Source organism: Sparus aurata, chromosome 20 (assembly GCF_900880675.1).
Source record: "Sparus aurata chromosome 20, fSpaAur1.1, whole genome shotgun sequence".
Lineage (NCBI taxonomy): Eukaryota > Metazoa > Chordata > Actinopteri > Spariformes > Sparidae > Sparus > Sparus aurata.
This window is the reverse complement of record NC_044206.1, coordinates 4,751,140-4,767,903: the sequence shown is the minus strand read 5'-3', so window position 1 is coordinate 4,767,903 and position 16,764 is coordinate 4,751,140. Positions and strand designations below refer to the sequence as shown.

Below are 16,764 nucleotides of genomic sequence, written 5' to 3'. Positions count from 1 at the left end.
CTACATCTGGGTGGAAACTTGGCCTAAGACTCAAGTCCCTCCAGAGCCAGCACATCAAGACAGAGTAGTACTGGGATAGCATATTGCATTTTAGATAGGAACCCAATTGGTTTAGTTTGATTCAGTCTTCAGGGCCCAGATCTTTCACTTTGTGACACAGAGGCACATAACACACACACACACACACACACACACACACACATAACACAACCAAGCACGAGCACACACACATACACACAGCTGGGGCTATTAAAGAGAGCCACCAATAGGAGCTTGGTGAGAGATAATTGTCTCATAAGTCAGTAAGCACAGCTGTTGGCAAGGTCAAGTTTCATTTATGGACGCCCGTCGCCACTCTCAGTTTTGTTTCTGTGTCTTTTCCAATCTGTCTTTCTTCTACTCTCTTTCTCCCCTTTTCTCTCTATCTGAGCCTGTCCTGTACCTGTCCTGCTCCCTGTCACTCCCCTCCATCCTTCCCTCCCTCTCTCTTTCTGCTTGGTTGGGTTTCAGGATTGCTTGTGCCCTTCAATGAATATTAATGTAAGGGTTTGGATATTATATGAAAATGAACTGTTTATTTACCGAGTCTCTCTCTTTTGGCTTTATGGGAGGTTGGCAGGGGCTGGCTGTCAGACTCCCAAGTATGAGGATGAAATAGGCTGGTGCTGTGCTAAATAGGATTCAGGTCAGTAAGAGGCTGTGGCCAACCAAATCCGTCATACAGATTTAGAGGAGCCTTCTCATTTCAAAACAACTCTATGGCAGAGCCTGGTATTGTTTGGAGCCAGGTGATGAACAGAGGATGTCTCAGGTGGTTCTGGGTTTGTCTCAGTAGAACATGTATGTACCTAAGATTTTGTTTGGCTGGTTCTAGTAGGTTTTAGTAGACTTGTAAAAAGTGCCCAAAAGTCATATTTAAGTAGAAGTGAAGCTATCATATCAGAATATTACAAGGCACCCATGTACAAAGAACCTTATATATTGTATAAGAAGTATTTTTTTTTGTCAATCAGTGTACTAAACTATAGGTTAAGTAACGTAAATTACATGACTGAACATAGTTTTGCAATATTTTCCTAATATTAACCAAGTAGTTTTGTTGCCTAAACCTAACCAAGCCATTTGAAAACGATAATAACAGTCAAGACGTTTATGCTACATACATAAGATGTATTACTGCTAACTTAAAGTAGAGCCATTCACATGCAAAACTGATGCTAAAGAGGTAGCTATCGCATCATAGTTTAAAGCTTAAAGTCGTTGATCAAACTGCTGTTTTTGACGAGTTGGGAGTGATAACATGTCGATACTCTCCAACTGAGCTCAATGCACGACGAAAGACAACACTTACAGTTTGACAAGTTTCCAGTGCAAACCGGCTCATCCCTGACTTTTTTTTCATCGAGTGACCTTATCGTGTTAATGTTGCAGTAAAGTTTCACTTTTCTGCCATTTAATTAGGGTCAGCGGACCAAATGCTGACAGCAAAGACTATTTGAGTCTATATGAGAGCTGACATTGTGACGGGCTGACAACAACACAAAGTACACTATTACTTTGGGTCCAGTCGCAGTTTTGAAACATGCCATTTTGAAAGAATTGAGAAGAGTAGATTGTCATCTGCTGAGCCCAGTCTGTCTACGAGCACCTATACTTAGAGTCCAGACAGATGGCAATCTGAACCTGCACGGCATCTGCAGAGCAATAATACCAGGTTTAAAATGGGTATTTAAGTTCGGAACCAAGATAATTGATTTTTCGTATTGACTCTGTGATTGTTACTTGGCCATTGTTCTGCAGGTAATCCAATAGCCTCACATTTAAGCAATTGATTCAATCACTTTACATTGCCTGCTGGGACAAGCTCACACAAATGTCTCATGGCATTGACTGAACATACCTGGTACCACTGCTACAAATATAGACAGTGTGTTGTCATGCACTCGGTGAGCACAGTTAGATTACTGACAGAGAAACCAGATTACTTGGCCATGCATTTGTGTAACTTGGCTGAACTAGGCTTTCAAGAGTCCACAGGGAAAGTGTTTACTTTGCAGAGCACTCCAAGGGGTGTGTCCTTGCATCCAAACTAAGAGTAGAAGTAGACCCTTTGTACTCTTCACACACAGCATGGCCTCTCACTGTGCCAACACTCTAAAATGCATCAACTGTGTTTTATATTGTGTATCATGTTTACTAACATATCTTACAATTAATGAGTCATTTATAGTAGCTTGGCATTGCAACTGTATTTTAGTCTGGTCCATTTTAATTCGTTTTCGATTGCCAAGGTGTGTTATCAAGGGATGCATACCAAAATGCCTGTGGACGCAAATTCATGGACCCAAAACCGATCAGAGCAATGAAATGTGTTGGCCTGGTCATAAACTTTCGCAAAATACAAAACAGTGAAATGTGTTTCTGAACAGATTGAATGTGACAAGTAGTCTATGTGCTAATGGACTCCTGATTCAAATTTGATTGTTACTACCTACTTTGATAGTGTCATGAGTGTGGACAGACCTACAGACTGGACCAACAACCAATCAGAGCAGAGCATTGTATGTGTGACATACAATGATTTTTCAGATGTAGGCTGGTGATGTCCTCTGTCAGTCCTGGTATGAAACCTGCCCCATATATTACATAAACGGTTGTGATCGGCCCGACGAAATCTTTCTAATCGGAAAAGGACCAGAAAAACCTGACAGAGTAAATAAAATATGAGCTTGGCAAATCCTTCTGGGTCCCAGGCCACATTTAGAGTGTCCCCCCAAAACATTTTCTAATCCATTAACAAATAGCAAACCATTTTAGCAAATGTAAAACCTCACCTAATAACATTTGCTTTATAAAAGCTCCTGGTTTTAAAACTCCATTCACAGCCTGTGATCTACAAACACACATGTGTTTAAGTACTGATGAAGACCCAGATGTCCAGCTTTTCAGTAAGCAGTAAACAAGTATTCTTGTAAAGGCAATATCTCAAGAACAAATGTCAACTGTGACTCAATGATGAACTTAAAATGATCTTGAAAAATGATACATCCCAACAACACTAAGGTCAACTCATAGTTGACTCAAAGTGAAGAACATTACCACTTGTGTGTTTTTACTGGTTCAATGGAGTTTCATCCACATAGCTCATGTCACTGTTGGAAGCTTTGTGCAGCAGCCATTCATCTTATACCTCACACACTACTTAATTGATGGTTTAAACGTCATACCTATATTGTACTGGGCCTACACTGTCTATCTAAACAGCTCTGGGACCCAATAAAATGTAAAATGGCGATCCATCAACCCCTCCTCCTCCCTTATCCCAACACCTGCAGCATCTTGTCTGCATTTCCCTTTATAGATCGGAGGCATTTCCTTTCTGCTGATGTCAGGAAGTGTGTTTTGGGGCCACAGCCAGACATTGTGAGAAATAGGACAGTGCTTGTTATGCTGCTTTCCTTCACTTGCTCTCCTCTGATGAGCCACAGGAAGTGATTACATCTCATCTATTGGCTACCAGTTGCGATTACTTCCTACCCAGAAATGACAACAGTCTACATGATTATGTACAGACTGTAGTGTGCCCCCACAATTTGTTACACTTAATCACATTTATATTGAATTTAATACCGAAAAATATTCAGTAATGAACTGAATAGTTACATTTGCATTGAAATGATGCATTCATAATTCAACTATTTTCCTCAACTCACAAATATCTGCTCAACTTGACAGAATAATGAGGTAAGATTTGCAAACCACAGATGATTTGAAACTTAACATTTCTTTAGGTTTTAGTTTTCAATTTTATCAGGTTAGGGTTCAGAAAATTATGTTTTGGCTTACCTAGTTCTGTTGCAACAAACACATATGGAAGATGTCTCAACGTCATTTTAATTACCCAGTGGTTTCACTGGGTAATTGGGTTCCCAGTTGGTTAGGTTTAGGCACCAATACTAAACGGTTAAGGTTAGGAAAAGTACAAACTTTGGATCAAAATAACATTCATGTCCATTCTGGTCATTTATGAAACTGAGGTTACATAATTTACGTAACTTAACGCACTTACGTAACAGTGCGTACTTGTGTAAAGTAACATAAGGGCTGCAAAAGTTCCAAACCTAGAAGTATAGGGCCACTGACCAGGCTGCTTCATTTGACAGGTTGGGAGTAAAAACAGGCTAGCTAATACGTAACAACTGGCCAATCAGTGCTCCTGATTCTGCCTTGTCGGCTGGACTTTATTTGATTTGGGCTGTACACTGCATACTATCCTTAAATTAAAGTGAGCCATGAAGTGTAGCTCTTTAAGCAAAACTGATGGAAGATATGTATAAATGAGTCACCGAGGGTAATATTTGTGAGCCTTAAGATTACACTTGTGCTTTAACACTTATGTTTTATTATTAATAGATAATTCAAAAATGGTTTAAAGGAATAATCAACCGATCTGAGAAATCAGTGTTTGTATATTGCATTTATTTTCTTCTAATTTGCTACCTCTTACCTAAAATGAGTAATTCATACATTTTTCAATATCCCCTTCCGCATGATATATTTTGTTATAATTAGTGCTGCTGGTCGGCTGCTGCACCAGCTTGCTGTTCCCACAGGGATCATGAAAGGTTCAATTTACCTCCTAGAAATTATCATGTAGTATCTACTCGGGAATTTGTCTAAAAATGATGGTGATAAAATGATTGCACATTGCCTCTAACTAGATTGAAATAACAGGGAAAGTGGGTACATCAATCCAAAAAGGCTGTTTCATTCTTTTTTTCAGTGACAGAAGCAGTGTTGTTATAGTTTCTATCACAGTGCACACGTGCAGTATGTGAGTGAGAGAGAGAGAACTGAGTCTGTATTGTTGTCAGTAGCTTGTAAGAGGATCATGTCCACAGGCCTCCAAATCTCCTTTATATTATTACTTACAGTAGCTAAAATCCCAAAGGCTCTCACTTACACACACTACCACCCCTACACACACACAGTAACACTGTATACCATTGTTCTGTCTGACCACTCATTATATTTCTTACTGGTCAGCTTTTATCGCATAAAACACCACGCAGTTGATGAAATGGTACACCATTACCACAGTATGTTTGCTATTCCGCAGTAGGGCTGGCTATATGTAAATGTGGCCCTTTTTACACAGGAGAAGACGCATTATCTCTGCAGCGTTGGTTTGCCAATTCTCCCCCGATGGTGATTCACACAGAGCGAACCATCTCCGCCTTAAAGACGAACCGCTGTGTAATTCACACAGTAAGCCAGCTCTGCGGCTCCTAAAGAGGTGTGACGGTACACGTCATGATGATGACGTCGGTGTGTTTTAAAGGTGTTCCCGGACAGTTTATTATCATATAGATGCAGTAATAATGTGTAGTGATTGAGATTCTGACCCACCAAACATCCTGGAAAGTGACAAAGTTACGTTTTTTAAACTGGAAGCTTCTGTTTTCTGGGGGAATGTTCACTCAAGTCTCGGTCCGGAGGGCTGACGGTCGCAGTGATTTATTTTCATCACAAACACTCGGTGAGTTAAAGTTTTTTGGCGGTGACAGACTCCGTTTTTCGGGCAGAAATGTGACGAAGAGTCGGTAGAACATTCAGGAGGTTTTTTCTCTACCAAACGGGGTCTGTCAAAACAGAATGATGTAGGCTCCGGCCAGCTTTGGAGGAAGCAAACTTCAAAAAAATAAACTGGTAAGGTTAGCATAGTGGTATCCTAACTATTTTCCAGCAAATAAAACCAAACTAAGTACATGTTCTCAGAAACAACAGAAAGATATTAGGTCTCCCACAGCTCGCTTCAGTGGTAACAAGCTCCAAATAATACAAAAATAAAAATAATGTAGTTATTTTTTTTAATCTAAGCATCGGTCTTGACAGCAAACTCCACCACAGAGATGATCTGTGAAGCCACTGGAGTCATAAAAACAATTAGGCTGGCTATATCACGCATTGCAGACAATAAAGTAATATTTTATGCAACAAGCCACACACACGTAAACACTCCTAGGGTTAACTAGGATATTGTATTTGCAAAGTACACATGTCAAAGAGAAAGCCATCAGAACCATGGATAGTGTTGTGACAGTCAAAGAGCTGAAACGGACAAGCATCAGCGCCTGTGGGCAGAGGAGCTGTCTCTTCACTGTGGTGCTGATATGACCAGTGACTTTAACTACAGGCATTTTTAGTACAATAACCTCACAAGTGCTCTACTTTTCAATATATGCGCACAAGAAGTTGTAGTAAACTGAAGCCTAAAGCACATGACTAAGAAGAGGACAACAACACCACACTGTGAAAACTGGCCAGCTATACACAATTCTTAGTGCAGCTGTGGACTTATGGTTAGTCAACAACAGGCCTTAAGTTAGTCTATATAATTTACAAGCAGCCAGGAGGGAAAATAATTATCTGATGTAAAAATAATGATTATTATGAATAAAAAAGAGTGTCTAGAACACTGATAAAAGGTTTAGTACAGCGGCACACACACATTTTATCCACAAAAACACATATACTCAATGAAACAGTGCTCAGCGAGAACCTGTCTTCGGAATGATTACATCCTGTTAAATGGGGGCTCGCAGCCCATCAGATACCCAAAATCCACTTGAAAAAGCACTTGCACTCACCTATTTGAAAAGCATTTAACAATCCTTGTTTTGTGCAAAATTCTCAACAGGGACCTTCCAACTGTCTTCTAACTGTTTTCATGAGTGAGTGGCATGATTGCTGTCTTGGCCTGCCTCACAGATGTGCTCAGTTTGTCAGTCTTGACAGATTTTGCACCTCAACTAACCAGAGTCTCGCTGCCTTGTCACATTATCAAATAGAGCATTAACATTGGACAGCTACACAAATTACCCAGCATCATAATTGCATCTGTATATGACAAAAACACCAAAGAAATTATGAAAATATTCATTTCATTGAATAGATTTTAGTAGTTTATTAATAGTTGTTAAAGTTTAGGCAGAATAAGCGAAAGATTTTGTTACAGTCCGTTACTGACCACAGTTTGTTTTCATGACAGAGATGGCTTCACCCTGCTTTAACAGAGCCAGCCTGCAGCACAAATCTTTGTGCAGACTTGCAGGCTAGCCCTAATGTGCCAGGATAAACCTTAATGTGCCAGGATAAGATAAGACACAAATAAATAATACAATAGTAAAATACCAATAGGTCAATTAAACATTGAGCAAAATTTGTACTTTTGGTTTGTTTTTCTTTTTGGTCACATGTTTAGCATACACCCTCGGAAGAGCGACAGGCTTTGAAGCCAATTTTCATAGTGGGCAAATTACATCATCAAGTGATACCCTGGGGCCCAAAAATACTTTTTTCATAAGCTTCCATTGTGAATGAACCGATTGTAAAACAGTGGATCATTTTTAGCATCACAACCAGCACAAAATGATTTGTTTTTTCCGGTGCCTCTGACAACGTTTAATTTATACGTTGTGTTATCTGGCTAGCTGGCCACTGGTAGTCCTAGAATCAGGAATCACCTAGGCTTTGTTCACTGAGTGTGAGTGAACCCTGCAGCCTTTCTGAGTTCTGCTGGAGTGCTGTGTGCAGTCACTGAGGCTGTCACTGATGTTGGGTACCTCCAAACTGTAGACTGGCAGCTCATTAAACCACACTGTTTTGTTGAGTGACAGGAGGTAATTCATTTTGCTGTGGTTTAATATGGTTACTTTTCTAAATTAGTAATAGCAAATTAATTATTGATCACTTTATTCAAGACACATGATGGACATTTATGGGCAGAGCATGGTTAGTTTGAATTGTGTTTTTGTTTGTTTCCGCAATACAATCAGATCAGCAATACAAGATGATTTGGATGATCTTCTGGTCATCTGCAACAAAGATCTCATGTCAGAGCTTACCAAAATCAAACTTTTAACTTGCTGGTCACAGAGAATCCATTACAATAAACTGAATCTGGCCACATTTTTGCAATGTGTGAATGAGACAGAACCCTGCTTTCACACTGTATTCCTCAAAGATGAATACAGTTCAAAAATCCACTCTAGTGCTTTACAGCGCAAATAAAGATGTCTTTGTAATCCAAGAACAGTACAAAGATATTGCTTTCTGAGTACAGGTTGAAATAAAGCAGACATATTTTGTCTGCACTGAAAGCGGAGGGTGTTTATGGGCGAAGTGTTTTTCATTTTGAGAAACAACTCTACTAATAAGGAGAGATAAAGACTCCAATCATCTCAGGCTGAGTCTCTTTTTATGATAATAATTATACCAAAGCATTGCAATGGATTTCATTGTGCTGTGGTGTTTAGAGTGTTACACATAGTAATTTTAACAATCATAGTCTGTTCTTTCAAATAAAAAGAGGAAACACATTCTTAGGGAAAGCAATTTTACTGGCAGAGAGTGAGTCTGGTTTAGTTGTTTTAGTCTTGCACTAGGTGTTAAATTGACAAGATAAAAACTTTCTAAATGATCTTGTGTTGCAGTTTGGGGGAGTTTTGTCAGGGTCCAGCAGTGCCAGGCAGGGGGCCAACTCTCCCTCTAATGGTTCGGAAAGACCGACTCAATGCTTCTGCTCGGTTGGCCAATGCACTGATTTTGGCGCACTCCAATCAAAAGTGGTGTTTACTTCAAGATCATTTATCGTCAGAAAGGGAGGAACAATTTATCATTTTGAGAAACAAGTTGACAAACGGGATTCTTTTTCTTTCCCCGAGGCCAACTGCTTCCCCTCCTTTCAGCATGTGGCAGTGAGATTGCCCTCTGAGAAAATAGTCTTTTCTGGAGCATGTCCAGCCGGCCCACCCCTCTGAAATTGAACCTGCTCTTCAGTGTTACTGCAGTGGGGCTGTTTGGACGGGATAGCAGAGGGAGGAGAGCTGGTTGGCCACCTCAACTTCCATTAAAGACAAGCAAGCAGTGCAACCTCTAGACCCTCGATTAAGCCCCGCTTTGCGCTTTCGGTGAATGAACAGGAGAGAAAAAAGTTGAGGTGTAAAAAGCAATATCCCGAAGGCTCACTGGGTAATTCTCAGTCACAACTCTTTCTCTGCACTGAGACCTTTACTTAGTCACCTCAATTATACTGTACCACCCTGCTCTAATCTGGGGCTTTCTTCCACAGCTCACACAACATGATAGAATGCATTTCCATACTAACGCCTAGGGAGTGATCACATCGTGCAGGGGGGTTTGCTTGTGTGTGTGTGATTGTGTGTGTGTGTGTGTGTGTGTGTGTGCAGTTTAGCCAAAACGAGGGGTTGATTTGGAGGCCTGTTTGCTCTGAGGCCATCTCCAGGGAGTCTGTTTGCAGAGGCCTCTTGCTGAGAAGGTTAGCGGGGCATCTGGAAATGATGAGGGCGGTTAAAAAAGAAAGAAGAAAGAAAAAAGAAAAAGATGAAAAAACGCGTCCGCATCCGAGCGCGTCTAGACACTGTAGGACCGTGTTTTTGCTTTCTTGCCTGGATTTCAGATTTAAGTAATTGATGTGCCTGTTCCTCTGTTTCTTCTTCTAACCTCACAGCACAGCCGAATCCACCGAAAATTCACGAAGGATGGTGGGCGTACAAAGAGGTGGTTCAGGGGAGCTTTGTTCCAGGTAAGCCTCAAAACTGTATGCAGCACTTTGATGCATGCAGGTTTCCCACAGCATACTGATTCTTCTGCATACACTTCAACCACACTGTGTTCTTGATGCTGAACCGGGAGCTTATTACATATTTAAGATAACATGGGGCCACCTTGCCAGTGGCAATGGTTTCATTTTTTCATTCTTACAAGACCTCGTCGCCCTTCCCACACAAATGACACCTTTCACTGGCTGATTGATTAGCTCACAGTTCTGTTCCACCTTTTCCATCTTGCTGTGTATCTGCATGTCGGGCCAATTATTTCCCGGAGATTGTGTTTTTCTGCTGAGCCGAGGTGCTTTTGATAAAGCCTGCTGGTGGCTGTGTGTATGAGTGTGTCTACCTGAGGTAGTGTCAATGCTAATGAGAGCCAAATGTCTGTACATGGAGAGAACATTTAGAAAATTGAAACAGAGGACATTTTGATGGCAGTTATTCTGAAGCATCAAGGTTAACTTTACTTGAAGGATCAATGTGAGGAAGGGATTTAAAGAAAAAACAAGAGGTAAAGGTTTAGAGGTGACTTTTGTAGGTTCAGACAATATTCATAACTGTAAGTGGTATCGTACCATTAAATTGGAACTTTAACCCTGCTGTCATCCCAAATGTACAAGTAGGAAAATTACACAAAGCAAGGTAGTGCTTTCAATAAACTCTTCCTGGTCGCTCTCTGAACCGTAATGGCACACGTCGCCCTGATTTTCTGCTAGGTTTTGAAGCTAGAGTGCCAATTTTAATGCGGAGAAGAAGGAGGAAGCCAAAGAGTGCATTTCTGTATTCCCTTGGCAATGTGTAACACTGTAACAGTGCAACTGTACAGGGAAATGATATCATATGGATCAGTAAATATTACAGAAGATGGTGTCAAGTTAAGATTTTGTAAATCATAGTGTTTCCAATCCAATATCTTATCAAGATGTATTATGAGGCAGGGTTCCATCCGAACGTAATGCACATTTTAACCCAAATTCTGTCAGATCTGAAAAAGAGCCTGCAAAAAATGCACTATCCACTACTGCTATGCAAATATTAGAATTCGATTAATTGGGTTAAATGTTGGTGGCTCTTAATTCTGTCGTATGCCAGTGCAGGTGAAATATGCAAGAACAGAACATGAAGGAATAAGAGTTGACATTATGTCAAAGATGTCTGTATATTGTGTTGCAGAGATATCTACTGAAGGAAGCATGCTAACAAGCCAGCCACCATTTTTTTTTTTTTTTTTTACCATGAGGTGATAGTCTGATAGTAAACAACAGCAACACTCCCCTCAGGCCCAAGCTCCCTGCCCATGGGAGTCAGCTGACATGACCGCTAGCAGCACAGTTAAATGTGCTCACTAGCTCATGGCAACTACAGTTAGCAGCTACAGTTAGCAGCACTTAGGGTCTATATATGGAGTATGAGTTCCACAGGTGATTATCTGTGTAGGGCACAATGAGATGTTGTTGTTGAAAAAAAAATCATATAACTGAATGGATGAAAATCAATGTAGAAAACATGTTTGAAATATTTGTTTGTTGTATTTATTTGGAAGGTCGCTGCCTTCTCTTCAGTGGGGCTCCTCTCCTTCACTTCATTGCATTTTACTTCTAACGATAGCTTTTCCACCCTAGCCGAGTGTTTTTTTTTTGGTTATCATTTTGCCAAAATAGTTACGTAGCCAACACAGCAGCCATCAGTGTGTTAAGTGTGTGTTAACCCTAAGACCTTTCAATTAAGGCCAACACACCTCTCATATGTCAAAATACCTTCTTAATGGACCACTCATTTTTTGCCTTTGTAGATATTATACTTAAATAAAAAATGTGTGTTTCCCCATTGACTTCAATACACCATTGTTGCCACCAGACTGACTAGAATTAGAATAGTTTGAGACGAGGCAACTGGAAGTGCTAAAAGTGCTAGCTTTCCATGTTCCAAACTACAACACTCTATATATAGGTGGGGGGGTTTCTTTTAATCAATTTTCTGCAGATTTTGAGCAATTATTGAGTAAATACAATTAAAAAACACAAACATCAAACCAAATTTGGCTAAACTGAATACAGCCCTACTCTTTGTGGAGTGCATAGAACCAGCCACTCTCAAGGTGCTTGGGCATCCAGCCATAGCTTTTTTTTTATTTCCTCTTGGTTATGCCCTGCTCTGTGATTTAGGAAAATACATATATTTGAAACATTTTCAAATCAATCTTAAGATTTCAAACTAGACAGAAGAGCCCCAGGGAGTAAAAACAAAGATGCAATGAAACACAGTAGGTGAGGTGTTCGGTATAGTGGTGTACACACAGTGGATACAGGCATATATTACTGAAGCAAACACCAAGGCTTTCACTCTGCATGTCCAGGCATACATAAATAAGTGCCAGTTTGTTCTTCCCCCTGGCACCAACCACTTGGCGGTTCGCAGCTCTGTTTATATCTCAGCTATCTCTTCGGGCAGTTCTCAACGGCACACTTGCTTTACTAACCGCTGTACAACAGCTGGAGCAGTTCAACCCTATTCGCGATCCTCCTGTGGCTGAGTTGAGAATTCCCAACCCCAGTTACCTTGTTCTACAGTCGGCATTTCATAGCGGGGACATAAAAGGGAAAGGAAGGATTTTTACTGCTATTGAAGTCCACTTTAATGATACAGAAAAATGACGTTGATGGAACATTTTCTTATTGAACTACTTGGACAGTGATTTTAGTGAAAATTGTACAGAATCTGATATGCACATTGGAGCACATCATTCAAAAAAGTATTACAACACTTGTTCATTTCAGAGAAATAATACACTCCCCGAGAGCAGTACTTCATTACAGTGAGTATTATATAACATTCCCCATCTACACTTTAGCTATTTCATATACTGCTTATTAGAAATGATCAGTGTAACAACTGAGGAGACGGCTCCCGGGTCTAGTTTTTGAATATTTTATCATCTGACAGTTATGGGGGTTCTTAACAAAAGTTGCAACTGTATTTGACTGGCAAAATAATGTTGTAGAAATTGAATTGCCAGTGATTGTTCTCTCTCACTGGGAAAAGCAATAATCTCTGTATGAGGCTCCACTCAGCTCTGGTTCAGTAGTGCTCTCAGAGCTCTGAGCCGTCTCCGCTCCTTCTCACCTGTTAATGGCCCATTTCTCTTCGTGGAAACATCTTGCGACAGAGGTCAAAAACGGCCGCCCGGCATCTTGGAACATTTGCACCCCAAGGTTAGCAAAGCGGGTGTAATCTCATTCTCAGGCCGGTGTCACTGCGGCTGACCTTTGAGATATTGCTTATCCTCTCTGAACTCTCTCATCTACCTTTGAATTTGGTAAAGGTCGGTATAGGTATAACTCTTAATGCTGCATCAGTTTACCCTTTGCTTTCACCTCTTCTTCCGCAGCCATGTCTTAACTGTGGTCAGGGTTAACAGGTATGCAGTCTGTTGTGCTTCTTTCTGCTGCGAAAACAGGTCTTACTTATTATTTACTTATTTAGAACTGTATATAAGTTCATTCATTTCACTTTAATTTATTGGAAACACACAGGACATGTGTGCTCATTAGTTTGTGTCTGGTGCATGATTTTATAATTCCACTGAATTTTAATTAACATTGCAGGACACAAAGAATTTGTCTTATTTTCCCCAGACTAACAACTGCCTGCCGAGTTGTGTAAGGCTGTTTAAACTATTACTATCGTTGATACAATTTTAACTATTGTAATGTCAAAGGACCAAAACAGAATGGAAAAGCAGAGCCAGCATCCAAGCTGGCTAATTACCTGTCACTGTAATGCCCACAGTGTCTGATGTAACAATACTACCAATACTGATGATAAGTATTGTTTTTGAGAATTGTGAACAGAACTAAAACATGTCTTAATTGCGTTGTTGAGAAATAAATGCATTTTAGCCTGTTAGTACCTGCAGGCCTGCCTGGATATATTTACAGGGTGGGGAGTTGGGCCAATCCATTACAGATCAGTATCAGCCATAAGAAGCTCGATCCATTTCCTGCCCTGCGTCTATTTCAGCAACATTTAGCAGATTTATCACAACTCTTAAGTGCCTCTGTTGTGGTTCAACACTGCATTTGCACTTTAATATTGATGTCTAAGCTGAGCATGGAGAGATGCGGTCAAATCAATTGATTCTTCCGAACACTAGTCTATCTACAGTAATATTACAAAATAAAGACTGCACTGTTACTGGAAATCATTAAAGAAATACTGCGCCATTCAGTGATTTTCATTTTCTTCACCCCAGTTTTGTATCACTAAGCAACTGATATGAGACAATTTTTTGAGCAGGGTTAACCGTGGAGGAAAAGTTTAGAGGTCTACATTGGCTCTGTTGTGAGCCATGTATTTTAAGCTGTGTGTTTTAAAAGCAACAATGAGACAATGCAAAGAATGATTAAAGATATAATGTGTAAGAAATGATTGAAATATAATGCATTTAATTTGGTCGTCTGTTGCTATAACGACTATAAGGAAGTCAGCTTACGAGACTAAACATAATGAGAATACAACTGAAACACTACCTTCCCCGTGAAGATTTGTGCCTGGATCACAACCAGCCAAATTACGATACTGTACATTGGCTGGACAAGAAGCTACCAAGCAGCTGCATGCACTGCTGCATGAATTCAGGTCAACCTCTTACTGAATTCAGCCCTAAACAGAGACTTTCGGATCTCTCTCCCCTTTTTTTTCATTTCTCCTCTCTGTAACATTATGTTCGTACATTTCCCCTGCAGCTCAAGTTGGCAGTCAGCATCGCAGAACGTAAACACCTGACAACAGAGATTTCTTCTCCAGATCGCTGCTGCAGCCAGGTTGATAAACAGGATGAAGATAAAACTACTTTATCAATCCCAAAAGTTGAAGGTTGATGTGACTGAGCAGCTGAACAGTGGCGGTGGCCCCACAACACTCGTTGAACGTCTTTTGCACTGAGAGGTCACTAGTGGCAGAAATGATATGTTGTGCATTTAAGAAGAGACATGAGACCCATGCTTTGGTTGGTAAGTGGATTAATCATATTCATTTAACTTAAATTTTCCAAATCCACAAAAAACATACCACACCTTTCCTGAGGATCTTTCATCTCTTACACTGATAAAGATATTTATCGGTTTTTACATTCTCAGTACAATGTTATTCATGGTATTGAGCCGTTTTGCAGTTGCTTCTCTGTGTTCATTGTTTGCTGAGTTTGAGCAAGAGCCTCATGTGATGGAGATAGACTGGGCTGTGATAGAGAGATTGATTTACAGATGGGGGGTCTCTGAGTGCCTCTGGCTGTGCGCATGTGTTTTTTTCATAAAGTAATGAAATTGTCACATTTATGAATGTTTGCCTTCTGCAGAAGGCCGTATGTAATATGGGAGAATTGGGTCTCACTGCATTTAGATGAGAGTGAACTGGGGAGAACTGCTGGATAATGTGATTGTATACTTTCTTATACCCTGCCACCATTACTTTGCTGTAAATTCTTTATTAGTTTTGAATCTGAATTCAATGTCTTTATCTCTACCTGCCACTGCCACATTACTGGACTGTAGCCAGGATTCGAGAAATATTGATGTCTTGAGTTTGAGTCTATATAATGAATAACTAAAATGACCTTTTCATTTTTGTAGACGCGTTTGTGATGAAAGTTGTTATCAGCAATAAGCTGAGAAGCAAACTTGTTGTGTTTTCTGACGGCTTTACAAAGAAATCCAACATAGGTTTCACAAGTTGAATGTTCACTAGCTTCCAATGAGAACTAGTGGGGATAAGTATTAGCAGTATTTCAAGTGGTTTTCACTGCACTCACCAAAAACTCAGATTCTTCTAAAACTTTGTTTGAGTTACAGTATTTAGACACTTGTCACCGCCACAAATCGCTGCTGTCTGGTTGATAAACAGGGGTGAAGTTGAATAAATGTTTTAATCTCAAAAGTCAACAAGTGATGTCTGCATTCTCTCAGAGTATGCAATGCAAAGTGCATTAATATAAAGTTTAACTTAATTGAATTTATATTTTATGTCTATGCACTGTCTTTTATTGTAGAATATAAGCTTGTTACTTCCTCCAGTGCTTTTGACCATGCCACAGGATCTTCATCAACACAAGTTGACACGAGTTCGTGTAGTCGTCTTGGAACTGTGTCTGCCTTAAATTTACCATTATTCTCAGCACTTTTAGGACCACTTGTCCATGTTTCATTGTGATAACTGCAGGCATTTAGCCAACATCAGCTAATGAAGACTTTACGATGAGGTTTAAAGCCCTGGAACAAAAGAGTAAGTAGACCCTACGATAACATTGTTAGTCCCAAGTTGTTATAACCATACAGCCCTGCTATCTTCCTCTCACTGCCAGCTCCCTTTCCCCCCCTCTGATGGCCCCCATGTGCCAAGTGGACTCGCGGTTTGTGTACATTTGTCCCTTGGTATGGTCATAATCCTGCTGCCAGTCGCCTACTTGGGGAGCTGTAATGGCATGAGCACAGAGGCTGGAGCAGTAGAGCTTTGCCCGTGTTAAGTCCCACGCGGGGTTTGTTACAGAGCTGTGGAGGAATATGGGGGAAGGGTGATGGAGAGAGGAAGAGCTGGATGGCAGGACAGAGGGCAACTGCAGGGCAGAGAGTGATGAGAGTGCTCAGAGAGACTGACACAAGGATGCTTTTATGGAGCTAATGGTGTAACAGTGAAATTGCTCTGGCTTTCAAACACATACACAAGCATTATAGCCATTATAGCCACAGCATTCAGTCCATTTGATACGATTTGTCCCTGGGATCCATATTAGAGGACTTTGTCAGTGTTCATTTAGGATTAAAATGTTTAACTCCCCACTTACACTGTCTGTGTGGAATATAATCAGGGTGAGTGACGCTTGTAATTCTATTAGTCATTGTTACACATCCAATAATTGGGCTAATATCTTGCAAATTACAGCCCTTACATTATTCAAAGTAATGAGAATTTAGAACCCTTTTCATGACTATTTACAAAATACAAGCAGTTCAGTTAAAGGCCCGCTTCACCAAAAATGACTGAGAAACCAATTCTATCATTTATCTTGAGGTGATTGTAGGCATAGAGATTGTGGTTTTGTTTTCATGAGATACTACATAGATGAGAGCAACTTTGC

At 40.3% G+C, this 16,764-nt stretch overlaps 1 protein-coding gene across 3 annotated transcripts in view; it reads left to right on the top strand.

Annotated features, from left to right (window-relative positions):
• ca10a (carbonic anhydrase Xa) overlaps nt 1–16,764 on the top strand; it is a 240,432-nt gene that overhangs the window by 22,877 nt on the left and 200,791 nt on the right. For all 3 annotated transcript variants that reach the window (XM_030401370.1, XM_030401369.1, XM_030401368.1), the window contains one exon: nt 9,533–9,607. In XM_030401370.1, the coding sequence (XP_030257230.1) occupies nt 9,533–9,607 (75 nt within the window). The remainder of the gene's footprint in view (nt 1–9,532; nt 9,608–16,764) is intronic.